Raw genomic sequence first — 16900 nt, 5'->3', positions numbered from 1 at the left:
ATAGCGTTCACCGCCCAAAAGACTGGCAGGTTTCTGCCATGAGATGCGTGTACTTAAATCTGAGGTATTAAACACTAACCAGCCCTTTTAATACTAAGCTGCACAGGCAGCATCCTCTGTAATATCTTCCATTGACCGAAGACTGAGATGAGGAATGGTTTTCTTGGCTGGGGGTAGACGCTCGCCAGGAAGTCTTCATTCATGGTGCCAAGGAAGCTGCTCACAGAGCTTAAAATTTGGGACCTTGCAGTCTGTGGGATGTAGGTAACTTTGTAGCCGTGGCTTGTATCAGTTTGTGTTTTGTTTAATTTTGAGGGTTTGGGGCGTTGTTTTTTAAACTGTCTTGTTTTCTCCAGTGTGACACGAGTTGCAATGCTCCTTTTCCTGCAGTCCCTGCATCTGCCTCCTGGCTGGTTTGTCACTGCTTTCCGAGCTCTTTCTCACAAAAGCTTTGTCCCACTTCAGTGATTTAATGAAAAAGATTTCCCTCTCAAAAACGTTGGTTCTGTGTGTGATGTACTGGAAGGCTATGTGGTGGTTTTTATTGATAGATGTTGCCATGAATGCTAATCTGTTGAAACCCTACATTTAAACCTTGAGTTTAAGTCTGAACTTTTGAATATTTAAGTCTTGATTTTAAAGCTTGGGGGCCTCTTACTGGACTGTTAACGTAAAAGCATGTGAAGTCACTTACAAATTACGGTTTCATTGCTATAAGACTTTACAAATTTAACATAACCCAACATCATTTTGGAAATATTATATCTAGCCCAGAGTATTTGGCATGTTGGTGACTACTAGCCCATTCCAATAGCACTTATTTTTTTGAATGCCAACCTAGGAATTCCACATCCCCTTTTCTAAGCATCACTTCCAACTTCAACCTGCTCAAGCTGTAGCACCACCACTAACATAATGTAATGTAACATAACATAATCTTCTATTATAGTTTTCATCAAAAGACTATTTTTATATTAAATTTATGGTTTTAAAATAATTTCAATTTTACATTTAATTTTATGATAAAATTTTATTAGAACTATACTGTTATAATATCACAAAGGCTGGTATCCTGCTTTCCTGCATTTAGTCAGGAGCCAATAAGTAGGAGACAACTGAGGGAAAGGAGTAAGTCTTTTAGGAAGAGAAGGTGAGGTGTCTGGGTAAATTGAGATCGAAGTAAATTATCAAAACACCCGCCTGCACTAAATGAAAAAAGAGAAGATTAGAATGAAGACAGAGTGCCTGGAAATCCACAAAGGTAGGTTCCATTACCAAAAAAAAAAAAAAATACATGCAGATCATTATCCTGTGAATTGGTTGTGTAAGGTGAAATTCCTTTCTGTGCCAGCAGCCTGCATGAGGTCTGTGCACCAGGCATTGCATACAAAGCTTCAGGAGGAGTGGGGAGAGCCTGGGTTAAGGGTAACCATCTGTACAAGAGTGAATTTGGGGGCCAGCAGAGAACTGGGGGCGGGGGGTGTGGAATATCAGCCAGAACTGCTGATTGCTGCCGATCCGATGAATTCCTCCTGAAATGGGATTTTCAATCTGTTATGAAAGCAGCACGTAGCGCACTAGGAAGTTGTCCCTGCTCTTCTCCACTTTCTTTCCCACCCAAAGAGCACTCTTACAAATACCCAGTTTCTTTGAATGGAGGTGCAAAGTTAGTTTATTTCTGTTTGAAATCTGTATTCCTGACACTGTTTCAGCTGTCGCACTGGTGGGAAAGCAAACGTGTTCGTACCAGTTTAGTTAGAGTAGACATTCCATATATTGTTACCTGACTACAAACGGTGGTATGTTATACTTATTTACTTTCTCAGGGAGGATTGAACAACATTAGCCAGTTAAATTAGATTTAGATACATCAATAGGATTAGATTGGCAAATATTACAGTCCTGACGGACAAGGAGCTGACACAGGCCTTTGGGAGCGGGATTGCCTTCTGCGCTCTGCTAACCTTGGGCCAGATGTGTCCTGAGCTGGGCCTCAGGTATCGCGGCATCCACAGTTGAGACTCAGTTATAGCGGTTGTCAGCAGTCGCTGGAGGACCCACCGCAGACAAGGTCTGAGCCAAGAACAGCTCCACTCTTAAAAGTGACAGCTGGGAGGAAGAAAGTAGAAAAGCACCATGAATCAAAGTGAACCTCTGCAGAACCTCTGCAGCCCCAGGGGATCCTCTGGTGAATGCCATTGTGCCCTGTGACACAAAGCAGAGATGTCTCATCTCTAGAATTTGTGATGTTTGTGTCCCACGCTGCCCGTGATCTGTGCTTGCTCACAGACACTTTCAAAGGAGACAATGGGAGCTCCATAGCTCCCACAAGACTTACCACTTTCTAGGTGTCTCCATCTAAACAAAGCCAGTCTTTTCAGTTCTGGCTAATGAGAAATCTTAGTTCAATGATCCGTCACCAAACTTTATTTCTGCTATGTCTTTTCTGAGGTGGCAAGATAGAAGCTGGATGTATTCCAGATCAGGATGTACTACTAAAAGGCATGATTGCCTATTGCATCATCATTTGCTATTTTTCCTGTCCTAGTCTTTGTTACTTACGGCATTTTGTTTGGTTTATGTCAGTTGATCTATACCAGCCCTTCAAGGCAATTCTCAGGTCTTTCTTTCCCCAAGAGCCCAGCCATGCCTGTGAACAGTTCAGGTTGTGTCTTATGATACATATTACTTTACATATGTCAACATCTATTTTATCTATCACATTGCTCCAAATTACCTGGCTTTCAAGTAATTTGGAATTCATCAAAACCTACTTTAAGTTTTGCTGGACTAAAAATATTCTGCATCTGCAAATTTCAACACTACTTTTTGCCTGTTAAAGAAATCAATCACCTGTTTCAACACAGATATTTACAACAAGCTTTGTCTGATTGCAAGTTTATCATTTATTTCTGTACTTTGTCTTCTGACTCTTTGCCAGTCTCATACATCAAGACAGTACCTGTCCACGTAGTGTCTGATATATATCTTATTGTCACAGCACGTTGAGACATAATCATTCAGCATGGTGGAGGACTTGCTACTGCCCAACTCCATCCCAATTTGTATGCACACAGCTACTTGTCTTTTGTTACGGATTTATCACTTTTGCCTATTTGCCTGCTCCTGGCACTGCGCACTCAGCTTTGTTTTCGTCCTCAAATGCCCAGAAGTAAAACCCCACTGAGCTATGCATATTTTTTACGCCTGCCTGCATGATGCAGTTTGCTGTGAGTCCAGCAGATCCTCACCCCACCAGGCACTCGGTGTCTCCTTGCTTGCAGCAAGGAAACTTTGCTTGTCCCTTTGTCCTCCCTCGCAAAGCCTGAGCCCCTCTAGACCTCTCCTCCCTACTCCCCAGCATCCCTGTGCCCATGAGTCAGCCCCCAGTCTAAGCAAAATAGAAATAAAAAGATAGAACCATTATTCAAAAATTAATGCCCCACAGCCTATGTCCTCTCAGCTACAGGCATGTCCTACAGACCTCCCAGCATAATGCTGTCTCACCCATCCAGAGCTGGAGCAAACACCTGCCAGATCCAGACCTCGCTGCCTGTACTTCGCTGCCTGTCCTCTGCTGCTCTGCCTGCCGCCCGCCTCCTGCCCAGGGCAGACACATCCGTCCCGGAGGGTTGTGAGGAGCAGAGGTTGTGAGGGGCAGAGGTTAGGGGGGCGAGGCAAGGTAGCTCTGCAGGCAAGGTGCAGGAGCCAGCCTGCAGCAGGGTGTAGAGGGGAGCCCTGGCTGCTGCCCTCTGCTTCGGCCCAGCTCCTGCCAGCCCCACCATTTGCTTCCTCCACGACTGCTCACAGCTCACCCCTCTCCAGGGTTAACAGCCCGCTGGTGCAGCCCTCACCACAATGCTCAGAGACTACATTCTCAGAGTCATGAGATTTGTGTCCCCGTGGCTGCTGAAATCCATGCTACACGATGGATCTGTGCTCTCCGTGGATCTGTGTTACCCATCCACATTACTACTGGTGGGGGCAGACCCTTCCCCCTGTTCTCATTCCCCAAGAGCCAGCTCAGGAAACCAGTTTTGTCCAAAACTGACCCAGGGACAGCAGTTCCTAATCCAGCTGTGCAAACACAGCTGTGCAAACGCTAGCACTAGTCCAGGAGAGAGGGAGAACTGGCCCACAACCTGAGACCTCCACCTCATTTGCGCTCCAGTGCAGGTGAGGGCTGTGGTGGACTGAAGCTCCTTGAAGATCCCACACAATCACAGCTCTGCGTTGTGTGATCTCACACAATGAGCTCTGTGTCCTTGAGCAGAATTATTACTATATCTTATTAGACCAAGGCACAGCTTGACCTTGTTCCAGCTGAAGCCAGATAACTCCCAGCAATAATTTTCATAGTACGCAGTCAGATCTGATCAGTTGTTGACTTGTTGCTCATCATTGTAATTAAAACACATAAGTAACCAACTCAGAGGCTGCTCATGTATTGTTTCAGGGGAGATGTGGGAGGACATAGACAAGATGCAATGATGTCATCTTCAAAAAAGGCTGTTTGCACAAAGTATACACCTAATGACAAGAGTTAATGACAAAATTCCAGAATAAGAGCATTTTTACAGTGTGTCTTAATCTATAGTGTAGGGCCTATTTTGATTAAATGTTTCTTAAATTTAATTGTTAATTTATTTGGATCCTGAAAAAAAAAAGAGAACACCTCTCCCTGTACCTTCACACCATATCCATGCCAGCACGAGTAAATCATGTGCAAACCAGCGATTGATCATGATCTTCCCAATTTAGCTTGTCCCCCTTTCAGATAGAGCAATTACATTTTCTTATTATTATCCCCAGTTTAACGCACTTATGACCAATGTGACTCATAAAATTTTAGAGGAAATAGTTGCGCTCTTAACCATCAAAAAAGAGGGAGGGGGGAGGATGTTGGTTTTAACTGGGACATTTCAGTGATCCGGTTTAAAGCTCAGCCAGCTCTGCTGCAGCAGCGCAATGAGGGCACAGGCAAGTTTTGGCCTGGAACAGGAACAAGCAGTTGCAACCGAGGAAAAGTGGGGGAAACAAGGCGGGTGCAGAAGAGCACCTTAAGCTTGTCTCATTGCAAACCTATAGTCACACCAAGAAGCTCGTATCATAGGTCAAACCCACTGTCTTAGATGCCAAACAAACACAAAGTGAATTAGCTATTAATCCAAAAAGCAAATAAATTGGATATGCACATAAACCATGGGACAGGTGAGTACAGTAAAGCTAATGGAAGTTTTAGGTCTTTTTAAAAAGTCTTGGGATTCTTCGTAGAGAATATAAGATTTATGCTGTACAAGTTAAGAACTGACTCTAAATTAGTCCTTAAAAGAGAGAGAGATGACGAGGGAAGTGCAATAAAAAAAGGATGTGGTGAAGGTCAAAAGTAAGAAAAACTGCAGAAGTAATGAACTTTTTGCTTTCAAGGCTAAAACTAACCACAGAGTACAAGATCAGACTGGTTCAACTAACCACAGGGTCAACAAAATCAGGCTTTGGGCAAGATCTACTCTGTCCGGAAATATTTATGTCCCATATTTGTATTCATCTTTGTATTAGAGTTTAAAACACCAGCTTTGCCCCAAGACAGAGACATTTTGCTGCTGATCTTGTGCATGTTTAGGTTTTGACCTATAGGTTCTTCTTCATCATGTAAAATCTAAAGCTTGTCCAACAGCTGGCCACTTGGTAGTGTCCCTTCTTAGACCTTACACTTTTTCAGTATTAAGATTATTTTGAGATGCTTAAAAAATTAACTACATGTTTTTCTTTAAAGTAATACTTGTGGTGGTTTTATTATTATTATTATTTGTGGTCTTTATTCCATGGTTAACATTTTCCATAAAGCTCTCTTAAAACTATTTTGGAGGTCACTGCAGCAGATTCTTCAAACTTCATGGCTCTCTATCAGATTTGGGTGGGGGAAAGGAAGGACCAATATTATTAGTGTGCAACAAACCCCATGCCTTGACTCTACAAAAGCAGGCACTTAGAAAGGTATGCTTCATGTACATAGAAAGTATTTTTTTCTTACCCAAAGTAGCCCTGTCTTCTGAAGCTCATTCTGGGGCAGCAGGGATCATTACAGGCTATTTTCTTGCAAGCTTTCATATACTCCAAAGGAGGAACAGCGGTTTTCTGGCATAAGAAACTTTAATTCAGTTCATTAGGTTCATCTTGAATTTGACTACAAAATTTTTGACCACAAAAAATATCATCAGGGGAAAACTCAACAAATCAAGATTTAATTTTTTGAGAGCCAGCAGCCAGATGCTGTTAAAGACAAGAATTAGCTGAAATACGTAACAACCCACTTTAAAATTGGCAGTGAAGTTCATGAGTCTCAGCTGGCCAGTATCTACTGCCTTTCTTGCAAAAGTTATCTTTATTTTTACAGTGCTGCTTCTTGCCTTGGACTTCATATTTCTTTCCAAAGCAGAAAAACAACATCAGACTCCACAAAATAAGCAAAATAGCCAAGAGCTACATTTCACAGGAGGTTACTCGCAGTAGCTGTAAATTCAAAGAAATAAAAAAAGTGATGATGTTCATGTTAAACACCAACCCTAGGTGTTAAACACCAACCCTAGGAATGCAACACAGGGGCAGAATTCTGAGACCAAGAGATGATATCCAAAATCAGATCATTTCTTTTTTCTCTTTATTTTGACCACTTCTCCCTTTTAATTTAATAGCAACCATTGTAAATCTTTAATAAAACAGTTGCACAGGTGACGAGCACTGGGTTAACAAGTACCATATATTAAAACAAATTGCCTTCTCCCAGGACCTCTGATGCTTTGGCCTGGAAACACCAGGTCTCTGAATAAACTTAAGTCAGGAGGTACATCCTAACACCAGGCAGCAGATGACCATCCCTCCTCACTGCTTCAAGTAAATGCCTGGCACCTCACGCTGAGGGCAGGACTGGAGAGCACCCGTATCACCCTCCCAGACGGGGCTTTGCTGAAAACATTTGTAGTTAGTCCAAACAGACACTGGTTTAGCAGAAGTTTTCAGCCATTTTTCTCTGCCTTCCAGATTACAGGCAGTCAATGCAATCAAAACTAACCAATCAATCAGTCAAAAAAAAAAAAAAATTCTTTGAAGGCGTCCTACCAGCCCCTACCCTAGCAGCTGTCTGACTTGGGACAGGGATGCAGAGTCCGTGCAGGGCAATGATTTTGTAACCTGGGACCCTACTGAAAGGAGATAATGGGTGAGAGCTGCAACGATACCCTCCTCCATGCACCGAACCATGTCACTTCAAACAGAAGACGTCTGCAAGAATGCCAGTGAAATGCTTGCCCCATCGCTGTCAGGCCATTAGGTGTTTGCCCTCAGCAGTGCACGCAGAGCGAGGCACTGGAGCATGTGAGTGCAACCACGTCGTGGTGCTTTTATGTCGGTATGCTCCTGTTGGAGTAGCATCAAATAATGTGACCCTGAGCAGTGATGAAGTGCTCCTTGTACTTGTGATTTCTCCCTTCTGCTGCCCTCTTGCCCCAGGACAGCCTCAGGCCCTGCAGCACTGCACCATCCTAGAGCAGAACCTGCTTTTTGAGTACCTCAGCCCATGGCACAGTGACACGGACATCCCAAAGCCAGTGTAAATTGAGACTGGCATCTCAGCTGGGCTTGACCTGCAGTTCTGTGACATCTTTGGGGGTATCTCAGGCCAGAGGCAGATTTTGAAAACAGCATTGATTTGTGAAGGAACTCTGAGCCATGAACTTGTAACCAACAGCTGGTTCAGGTTTACCATCTGAAGCACAATTTTTCAGCAGAAGTCTAGTCTAAGACAATTTAAAAAAAAAAAAAAAAAGAAAAAATCAAACTATTTGTGCAAAAGGCAGTTCCCTAATTTAACTTGTTTTCTAATCAAGAGATTCAAAACAAAGAAAAAAAATGCAATTATGAGTTGGCGTCTACCCATGTAACCAGTGAAACAAGCCCTTTGCTAAGAGCTTAGAAACAAGGATCATGAAAGAATGAACCAGGCTCTTCTAGTCTAATACAAGATTTCATGGTGCTAGAATTCCTGTCAGGGCTTTTGAGCAGTCATTCTTCACTGTCCTTCCCCAGAGGCTGCTGCTCTTCCCGGTAAGCGCACACTAAAGACGATGCCCAAACTGAGCAGAAAGAGTTACAAGGAAGGAGCAACACGGAGGAGAGAGGAGCAAAGTGAGAGCAATGCACAGACTCACGGGCTTTTCCTCATCAACTCGGAGCACTCATGTGCCAGATGCTCTGTACCACTGGCAACACACATTGCTGATCTCTTGGCTCAGCTGGGAAGAGCAGGATTTTGGAGCAGGAGAGCATGAAGTCTGTCCCCGTTACTGCAGAGAAGCTGAAAGCCCATGACATGTAGCATGATGCCAGCCACACACACTTTCTTGGTAGCCACAGCTGTATTACAGCAGCACAGGGAAAGCTTTCTGAGGCAAGCAGTTAGGGTATTTGACTACAAGAGACATTTAAATCATTGATGCTCAAGGTCACTGGCCCCATTGTCACACAGCAAAGTATGATATACAGTCCCCTCGTCCGTCAACTGACAGCGCAATCTCCACTAAAACCTACATTTTGCTTCACTTTCAGATCTGCCATTCTTGCAGATAAAACAGAAGCATCTTTGACGAACTAATTGACTTGAAAGCCATCCTCAACAACTGCACAGTAAGACGATCTTCAGCTTTTCGTATTTCAGCGCAGAAAATGAAAATGTGGGTTATAAAAACAATTCACTCATGAGGCATCCATACTTATAGGAAGTGAAATACAACCATTTGTGCCCAATGTCCTACCATCTGTGCCAAGCCTATTGATAAACCTTGCCTGACAGGATGAAATACTGCTCCTGTAAAGGCATCCTTAACATAATATGCCTCTACAGCATTGGGCTGGACTAGGTTTGAAAAACAGCCTTTTATAATACACAGATGAATTTAGCACTTAAGAAGATTAATGGATTCATAAAGAGCCTGGAAATCCAAACTCATTGAATTTAGTTCACGGAACAGGTCAAATAGGCATTTATCAAACCATCTGGCATCTTTCTTCCCTGGGGAAAAAAACGTGGTTGAGCTACAGATAGCTGAGGAGCCATTGCAACAGGGAGGGTTTGGTTTTCCCTGTACTCAGCTTCCTTCTAGAAATCGCTGGTGCTAATTAGAAAGCAGTAGATTTTGAACAGAGTGCTGCAGACCAAAGCAGGCTGCCCCGAGGCATGTGTCTTGAAGCTGCTGGAGAGGCCACCTTTTTGCTGGCACGTAGCAGCTGCACCAGGCGTTCAGGAGGGCACAGGCATTTTTGTGCGTGAGGGCTTTCTCTGGAGCTGTTTACCCTACGGGCTGTGGGACCATCCAGGGGGTTGTTCACAGCCACACTGGGATGCCAGCACTGCTTGAGGCCAAGGGCATTAACTCTCAGTCATGGCTGGCCCAGCCCAGCCGGTGTGAACAGACCTGACCCAAGGCACCTTTCCTGAAGCATTGAGCCCTTACTGAAAAAGTTTATGTCTTTCCCCAGTTCTCCCAGACAAGCACAGATGTAAGAGGACACAGGAGCTGCTAAGAAAAGGTCTTCCTGCATTGAATTTGCACGTTGCCCGCCATTTTTCAGTCGTTCGATGCCTGAAGTCCACCTTCAGCTGGCCTGTCCTTCGCGTACGCTTTTGGTGTGACCTGGGGAAGGGGCAGAGGCAAGGACAGCTACCCTCAGTTGTTTTTAGCCAACATGCTGTCCGTACTGAAGCACCACCTTAGCAAAGCGTGAGCCAGGGCAGCTCACCTTCTGCCACTGCTGCACCAGCACCCATGGGGACTGAGCCAGCGCAGGGGTGGAGGTCACATTCATGTTGAACAGCTCATGAAAAGGCAGGGGTTTGGGGGAAAAAAAAAAGGTTTAGGGAAATGTTTGAAAGATTTTTTTATAGATCATTTCCATTTTTATTCCTATTTCATGACATCTTAGTAATGAAGGATTGTATATGTTGTATCATTTCATATGAACATGTACACCATAGTATGATAAGCCATGTATAATGAGTTAATATAGTTAAAATATCACAGAAGTGTATTTCTATATAGTCACTTATTTTTTAAAGCATTGCTACTTAACACAAATGTAAGCACAGTCATGTTCTAAGTCAAAGTGTCTATTGTTTATGCTGCAATAAACAGATTTCCATTTGCTCTAGACCGTAAAAAGGACATTCATACATACCCATTTGTGTAGCCTACAAACAAAACACCAGCGTAATTCAAGGATCTCAAAAAAAAATGTTTTTGAGAAGTTAATTTATTTTTGAGAGCAAAATATCAAATTATTTTACTAATGTGCTCTGATAGAGAAAACTTGATAATTCTTTCCAGTCACAGTAGCAGCTTTCACTGAAGATTTCAAAGACAAAACATGTAAGATAAAAGAAAATGACGGCATAGTTGGTTAGTAAAGCATAATATGAACTGCTATGTGGTAAACATTAGTGATGCAAACACGAAATATTTAGTAGGGCCCCGTTGCATTTGTCATCACCCTATTCTGCCCCTGCTGTCATGCCATGAAATAATCTGCAAATAAAAACAATACATTCCTCAAAACAATATATTCATTGAAAAATAAAACTACATTTGAAACAGAGGTTAATAAGTAAGCTGTTACACTGAAATAGCTTTTCCTCAGAAAAGAATGTTTTGACAAACATGGGTCCGCCTGGTTCTCCTGCACCTGTGCCAGGATAGCGGGGGGAGAAAGGATCAAAAACCTGTCTGTAGTCACGGCCAAAACACTGTGTCCATCCCAGACCCACCCGGGGCAGGCACCCTCCCCAGATGCTGTTCTCCTGTTCATAAGGGCTAGTGCTGTATCCCTGGACGCTGCCCAGGACAGCCCTGCTCCACCTGCACATGTTGGTGGAAATCAGGAATAGCTCACCTGCCTTCAGCAGCACCCGCCATGGATGTGGCTGTCTGTTGGGATATGAAGAGAGGAGGGGTGTCTGGTTTTGCTGCCTCATCTTGCTCTTATAAACTCGATGGTTGGGCCAACCAGAGTTGGCCCAATGAAATAAACAGCGCCATACTGCCATTGCCATCTGTACACACCCTTCTTCCCTCTCTGCTCCCAGCAAAGGACATCACACATCTCTAAGTGAAGCTCAACCCTACTGTCATTCTTCCATTGCTTGTCTTCCACCCAGCTCTGCAACAGTCCAGGAGGCTCTGAGACCCCCACAGGGCAGGTTTCTCACCTGGAGTGGAACCCAGTCTTGAACCAGATCCCACCAGCTCCCAGGTAAATTTGGAGCCAGATCCAACCAACCCAACCCAGGAGAGTTTGGAGCCAGTTATGTCTCGGAGCCCCACAATACGAACTTCTCCCTAATGACTAGGTAGGTATGGGGACTAAATGCTTAAGCAGGACCCATGCTCCATGAAGCCCTTGGACTATTTGCAGTGCAAAACAATCACTGTAAAAAGTGCTAGGAGGTAAAAAGAGAAGGAGACGGCCTCGATACTGTCTTCCCCCACCCCAGAAGAAACCCCACCAGTCAGTCCATCCAGCTGCGTGGTGTTACTGTAGACCTCAGTGGCATTTGCCACCTCTTCGGGAAGGCCCATCTGGAGCAAGAGTTTGGAGATAAGGCTGTTGAACTTGCTCTCCGTGGTAGACCAAGGCTCTTCACTTGGGGTTGGGCCTTCAGATGTGATGTTTAGCTCCACCGGGTCAAGACAGTAACCTTCTGGTGATCTCTCATAGAGCACGTCCATCAGGTCGATCCCAGCTACTGAGGAGGGAGAGGCACAGGGAATATCCCTGACGAGCCTGTAATTCTCCATCCACTCCTTCAACCACTCAATGCGGCAGTCACACTCCCAAGGATTGCGGAAGAGGTACAGCCGCCCAAGGAAGTACACCGGCTGGAAGACAGAAAAGGGCAGGGTCGTCAGGTTGTTGCTGTTCAAGTGCAATGCAACCAGGCTGGTAAGGTTTTCGAAAGCCCCTTCCTCAATGTAGTTGATCCTGTTGCGATCCAGGTAGAGGACCTCCAGCTCCCCCAGGTCCCTGAACCAGGTGTTGGAAACATTCCTGAGAAAATTCCCCCCCAGGTTGAGCATCTTCAGGCTCCTCAGGCCATCGAAGGAGTTTTCTGGAAGCTCACTGATCAAATTGTCGTTCAGGTACAGGTACTCCATCTTCTGGCAGCCTTGAAAAGCTCGCTCGTGAATTACATTTATCCTGTTGTCCTGCAGATTCAGGTATTTCAGCTTGGTCAGGCCCTGCAGGGAGTTATAGGCTACCGCTTCGATCCTGTTTCTCTCCAGGTAAACGTGGGTCAGGTTCTCCATGCCCCTGATGGCACCTGGGATCCTCCGGAAGTTGTTCTGGAAGCAGAAGAGCTCCTGCAGAGCATGCAGCTCAATGAAGATCCTGTCTGGGATGTTGAAAAGGTTGCAGTCCGCCAGGTCCAGTTTGACCAGCCGTCTGAGGGCAGTGAAAGTCCGTGTGTGAAGATAGCGAATGTACTCGTTGTGGGCCATCTTCAGCTCCGTCAGGCTGGGCAGTCCCTTGAAAGCCCCCGGAGTGATGAAGGAGATATTGTTGTGGTTGAGCGACAGGGATTTGAGGGAAGGCAGGGTCCCGAAGGCCCTCTCGGAAAGGAACTTGATACTGTTTTTGTCCAGGTTGATAGAGGAGGCTTCGCAAGGGAACTCGCTAGGTATCTGCCCCAGACCGGCACGATCACAGAGGACGGAGCAGCTCCGCTCCTGTGTACACACGCAGTTGGCAGGGCAGGACCGCACGCAGGCCCACACCGCGTGGACGTGGGGGACCCAAAGGATCACTGTCAGAGAGGAACACGCCGTCCCCACGGAGGCGTGGGGGGAGAGAATCAGGATGCATCATTAGCAAATACATTAGTCACAAGAGGAAAATTACTCTGTCTTTGCCTCCCTCCTAGCCAGGCTAATTGCCACCTGCTACTTGTATGCCAGTGCTGACCAAGGAGCTCTTGTGAAAGATTCCTAAAAAATAGTCTGCTGGGGCTTTTAAACCCTCTGAGAAGGTACATATATACATACATACATATATATATGTATATAAGGTCATCTAGAATGTAATCTCTGATCAGTTTCTCTTCCCAAGAGGGGGACTCCCCTAGACTTAAGTATTTCTCAGTGATTGGTCTCTCTGCAAGCTGATAGGGACATGGTTTGGCCCAGGAGCAGGCAGAGGTGCTTTGAAGGCCAGCAGCTGTGGATGGGCTGCAGTATTTCTGGGTAGGGCAGCATATGCTAGTCTGGCAGTGGGCAGGGGAGATCAGTTAGTTGCCTGGGGCACATCGAATTCATGCTTTTTTGCTTCTTCCTTTTCTTCCTTTTCTTTGTTCACTGAACTTAATGTTTCTCCACCCGAGCCATGAGCCAGTGCAGCACTGCAACGGGAACTATCAGCTCTTAAGGATGCAGTACAGTGTTTAAAAACACATTCCCACTGTGCACTGGTAGAACAGCATGAGGAAAAACAAATTAAGGGAAATTGTTCAACCACTTTCTTCATGATCTCATCATAGATGAGATACTCTGCACCTCCAGCACAGAGGAGGTGCTGGGGACTTCTTTTATTAAGGCAGACTTGCGAGGTGATATGCCAGGAAGCATCAACTCCAGCAAGCATCAAGCTTCTATTTTTGCAGCCCCTAAGTCTTTAACGTACAGGCCAAACCACAGTTTGAACTGCAGTTGTGCTGCCCTTTCTCCATCCTTTTTAAAGGCAACATGCATGGTACTATATTTATGACTTCATGCTGCCTGTGGCATCTTCAAGTAGACTTGCAAAACTAGCTGCTGGGCAGGTCTCCATTGACAGGACATCAACTCAGGAGTTTCCCAGCCTGGTTCTGTTCAAACCAACCTGGTCACTGCATGTAGAAGAGGGACTTAGATACTTGGAGGAAGCATCCCAGAAGGACTTCAGCTGTGGCCTCTTTAGCAAAATTCAGGTCCCACCAAGCCTGGCCACACTATCATGACTGAAGAATTAGCAAAACAGCACCACTTCAAGGATAGATGATAGTGAAGAACTCTGGGAGGTGGAAAGGATTTTAGACAGGCTGTCATTTTGTGTGTTTGTATGGTCTGCTCCTTTTTCCTGAGACCTTATCTAACAGCTGCGGCTAAAGGAAAGTCCCCTTCAGTCAGGGCCCTGGGTAGGCAACAGATGAGGAGCCTAAGGACAAGAGAGGGGACAACGCGCTGGCCTCAGATTGCTCTTTCTTTGCGCAGGCTGCCCAGGGGCTGCCTCGTTTGCTACCCTTTGCACCAGTGCACGCTGTTGCTTGCAAACAGGGGCATATGTTGTTTTTGTTATGCAGTTACATAAACTGAGGGCCAGACAGATTAAGGATTTGCCCGTTCCCACATGTCTGACCACAGGTGGCTGTCTGGAAAGGATGGACGCATGTGTTGCTGCTGGAACGAGACCCTTGCAAGGGCTCAGGGTGACATCCAGAGGGGCTTACGTGCATAGGCTGTCCTATATGTGAGACTGTCCCATGCAAGTTCAATGTTTAGCTACAGCTACCCCAAGCTCAGTCACTTCTCTGGCCGTACGAGCAGACCTCCCGCAGCAGCTGTGTATATGTGTGCAGTGTAGGAACAAGCACGCTGATCACCAAATCCCATCCTTCCCCTCCCTGCTTGTTCTCTAATCACTTGATAAAGGAAATGTTTGTACCGAAGCCATATTCAGCCTGTTCTCCTTATACGCAAGGGGTTTCTAGTGACAAATCTGTGTCTTTTGCTAGTGGCATTTCACAGCACACTTCTAAGATTTACAAGGGTATCTCTTTGCATTGTGCAGTACATGGAAAACAGACACTCGAGGACTATCCAACTAGAACACAATCCCCGGGCAACAGGAGCTCAGAGGAGTCCCTCAGCACTGCAGTCTTTGTGGCAATTCTCCCTCTTTCTCTTGCAAAGGAAGTCAGAAAAGAATCTTCCATCTGAACCCCACCAAACCCTCAGGAGCCTTGCTGCTCAGAGCACAGGAGATCAGATCTCCGCTGTTGGCCGCATCTCCTCTGACCAATGTAGCATGAAATATTCCCACCTCTCCTTCCTTACTCCTTCCCCTTCCCCAAAAAAAAAGATGTCTTTTACTTGTTACACCATGGCAGCAGACAGGGCAGCAGCTGGAAGATGCCTCCAACTCATTGTCACAGAAGGTGCTCAAATGAGATGTGTGTTTAAGAAAAAGGGTGAAATACAGCAATAGGATCAAAAATATTTGTGAGATGAAGGAATAAACAAAATGCCACCCAGGGATGATGTCTTTTGCTCTTTAAATACTATGGTAGTTGAGTATTTGAAAGGAAGAGTGAGAAACTGAAAAAATGTTTGCAGTTTTCAGAAGGGTAAAGAGACAATGATTGCTATAATTGAGTATTTAACCTACACCTTTCCAAACGATCTGTCTAATCCACTACGGGGTAATGCAGAATAAGAGTATACTCACCATTTAAAATGATGGCAAACATTACCTTGATTACTCACTAGTGGCATTTCAGGTCTGGCAAGCGAACTCTAGGGATCTAAAACCACACAGGAAGAGCAGAGACAGGGTTCATCCTCTGTCATCTCCCTGCATCATTTTCCCACATTAAGGTCTATGTTTAGAAAGGAAGAGCAAGGGAAAAGCTCCTCTCCCACATGTTTTCAAACTGAAGAAGTCCCCAGCACCTTCCTGGTGAGTATCCTTCTTCCACCATTGACCTTCTCAAGGAATCCTGCAGCTTCGTGCTACACCTTTTCACGAAGTCATCCGCATTCTTCCCACCAGCAGTGCCAAGGGCAGGTTCCTGTCATCTGAGGTGGGAAAAGATCACCAACAGTAAGAGACTGGCCACTTCCCCTGGAAATAAGTGCTGGTACAGAGGAGCGTAACCGGCTCAGCATCAAACAGCCAAAACTAAAATCCCAACAGAAATCATCTTAGATACATCACTTACCTAGCCAGGCAGTGGCTCTGTCCTCCCTCCTGCTCATGAGGCTGCCATTAGTCATAAGAGTCAGTCTCCGAAAAGTTGGCATTTTTTTTTTCTCTCAAGCTATCATTTAATGGCAGGAAAATCCTCTGATACAGAGGAGGATTAGCAGAGATGGAAGTATGTGTCTGTCCTCTAAAGCTCCCAAAGCAAAACAGGGATTGCAAGCAAACCAAACTGATGCTTCCTCCCCTCTGCCAACCTACTCTCCCCCCACCATTAAAAAAAAAAAAAAAAAAAAAAAAAAAAAAAGATACAGTCCAGAATTGGACCACTGCCATTCAAACAGCACTGCTGAAAGTCATTGCTCCACTCCCCTTTATGTAATGGCAGAGGAGGTGGGAGTGGAGGGTGCAGCCTAAATGGGATTATATTTGGGGGCAAGCGCAGGCTTATGGTTTCCCTTCATTGAGCTCTCCAGACCAACACAGCTTGGGACTGTCTTTCCCCATGCACACTTTCCCAGCCCCAGCGTGGCTCACATGCTGCTAACAGGATGCCAGTGTGCAGTGTGCTTGTCTTTGCTGGGAATTGTTCCTGAAGGACAAGGAAACACCAGCAGCACTGGGAGAAGGGTCAGCAAACACAGAGAGCCTGCATGGTGTATATGGCCTTGATAATAATGAATTCTGCCCTGCCTACGAGTGTGTTTTGCTTGTGATGCTGCAGCTGGTGCGTGGAAATCGTAAGGACAGGTTCTGTATGTGGTGATGTTTTAGTATTCAGGATGTGAATTGGTTTTTAAAGCCTTTTCTGACAGAATGATGATGGTTTCTTTGGAGAATGGGGGGACTGAATAAGTGAGTTATCTCAGCCTCCCATGCCTTAGGTAATTGTGTTCAC

General features: G+C 45.3%; 1 protein-coding gene across 2 annotated transcripts; it reads right to left on the bottom strand.

The window, feature by feature from the left end:
- Positions 1-11453: 11453 nt before the first annotated feature.
- NYX (nyctalopin) lies at positions 11454-15590 on the bottom strand. Of its 2 annotated transcripts, none has more exons than XM_086471862.1 (2): positions 15554-15590; positions 11454-12853 (listed from the first exon to the last, which is right to left on the bottom strand). In XM_086471862.1, exons 1-2 carry the CDS (start codon positions 15573-15575, stop codon positions 11454-11456), a joined length of 1422 nt encoding a protein of 473 aa, XP_086327988.1. In that variant the 5' UTR covers positions 15576-15590. The 2 variants fall into 2 exon arrangements, with proteins under 2 accessions (XP_086327988.1, XP_009944779.1); XM_009946477.2 differs by lacking the exon at positions 15554-15590 and adding an exon at positions 15529-15550.
- Between the last annotated feature and the right edge of the window lie 1310 nt (positions 15591-16900).

The sequence above is a fragment of the Leptosomus discolor genome, chromosome 1 (assembly GCF_034619465.1).
Source record: "Leptosomus discolor isolate bLepDis1 chromosome 1, bLepDis1.hap2, whole genome shotgun sequence".
NCBI classification, from domain to species: Eukaryota; Metazoa; Chordata; class Aves; order Leptosomiformes; family Leptosomidae; genus Leptosomus; species Leptosomus discolor.
The sequence above is the reverse complement of the archived record's forward strand: the minus strand, read 5'-3'. Positions and strand labels throughout refer to the sequence as shown.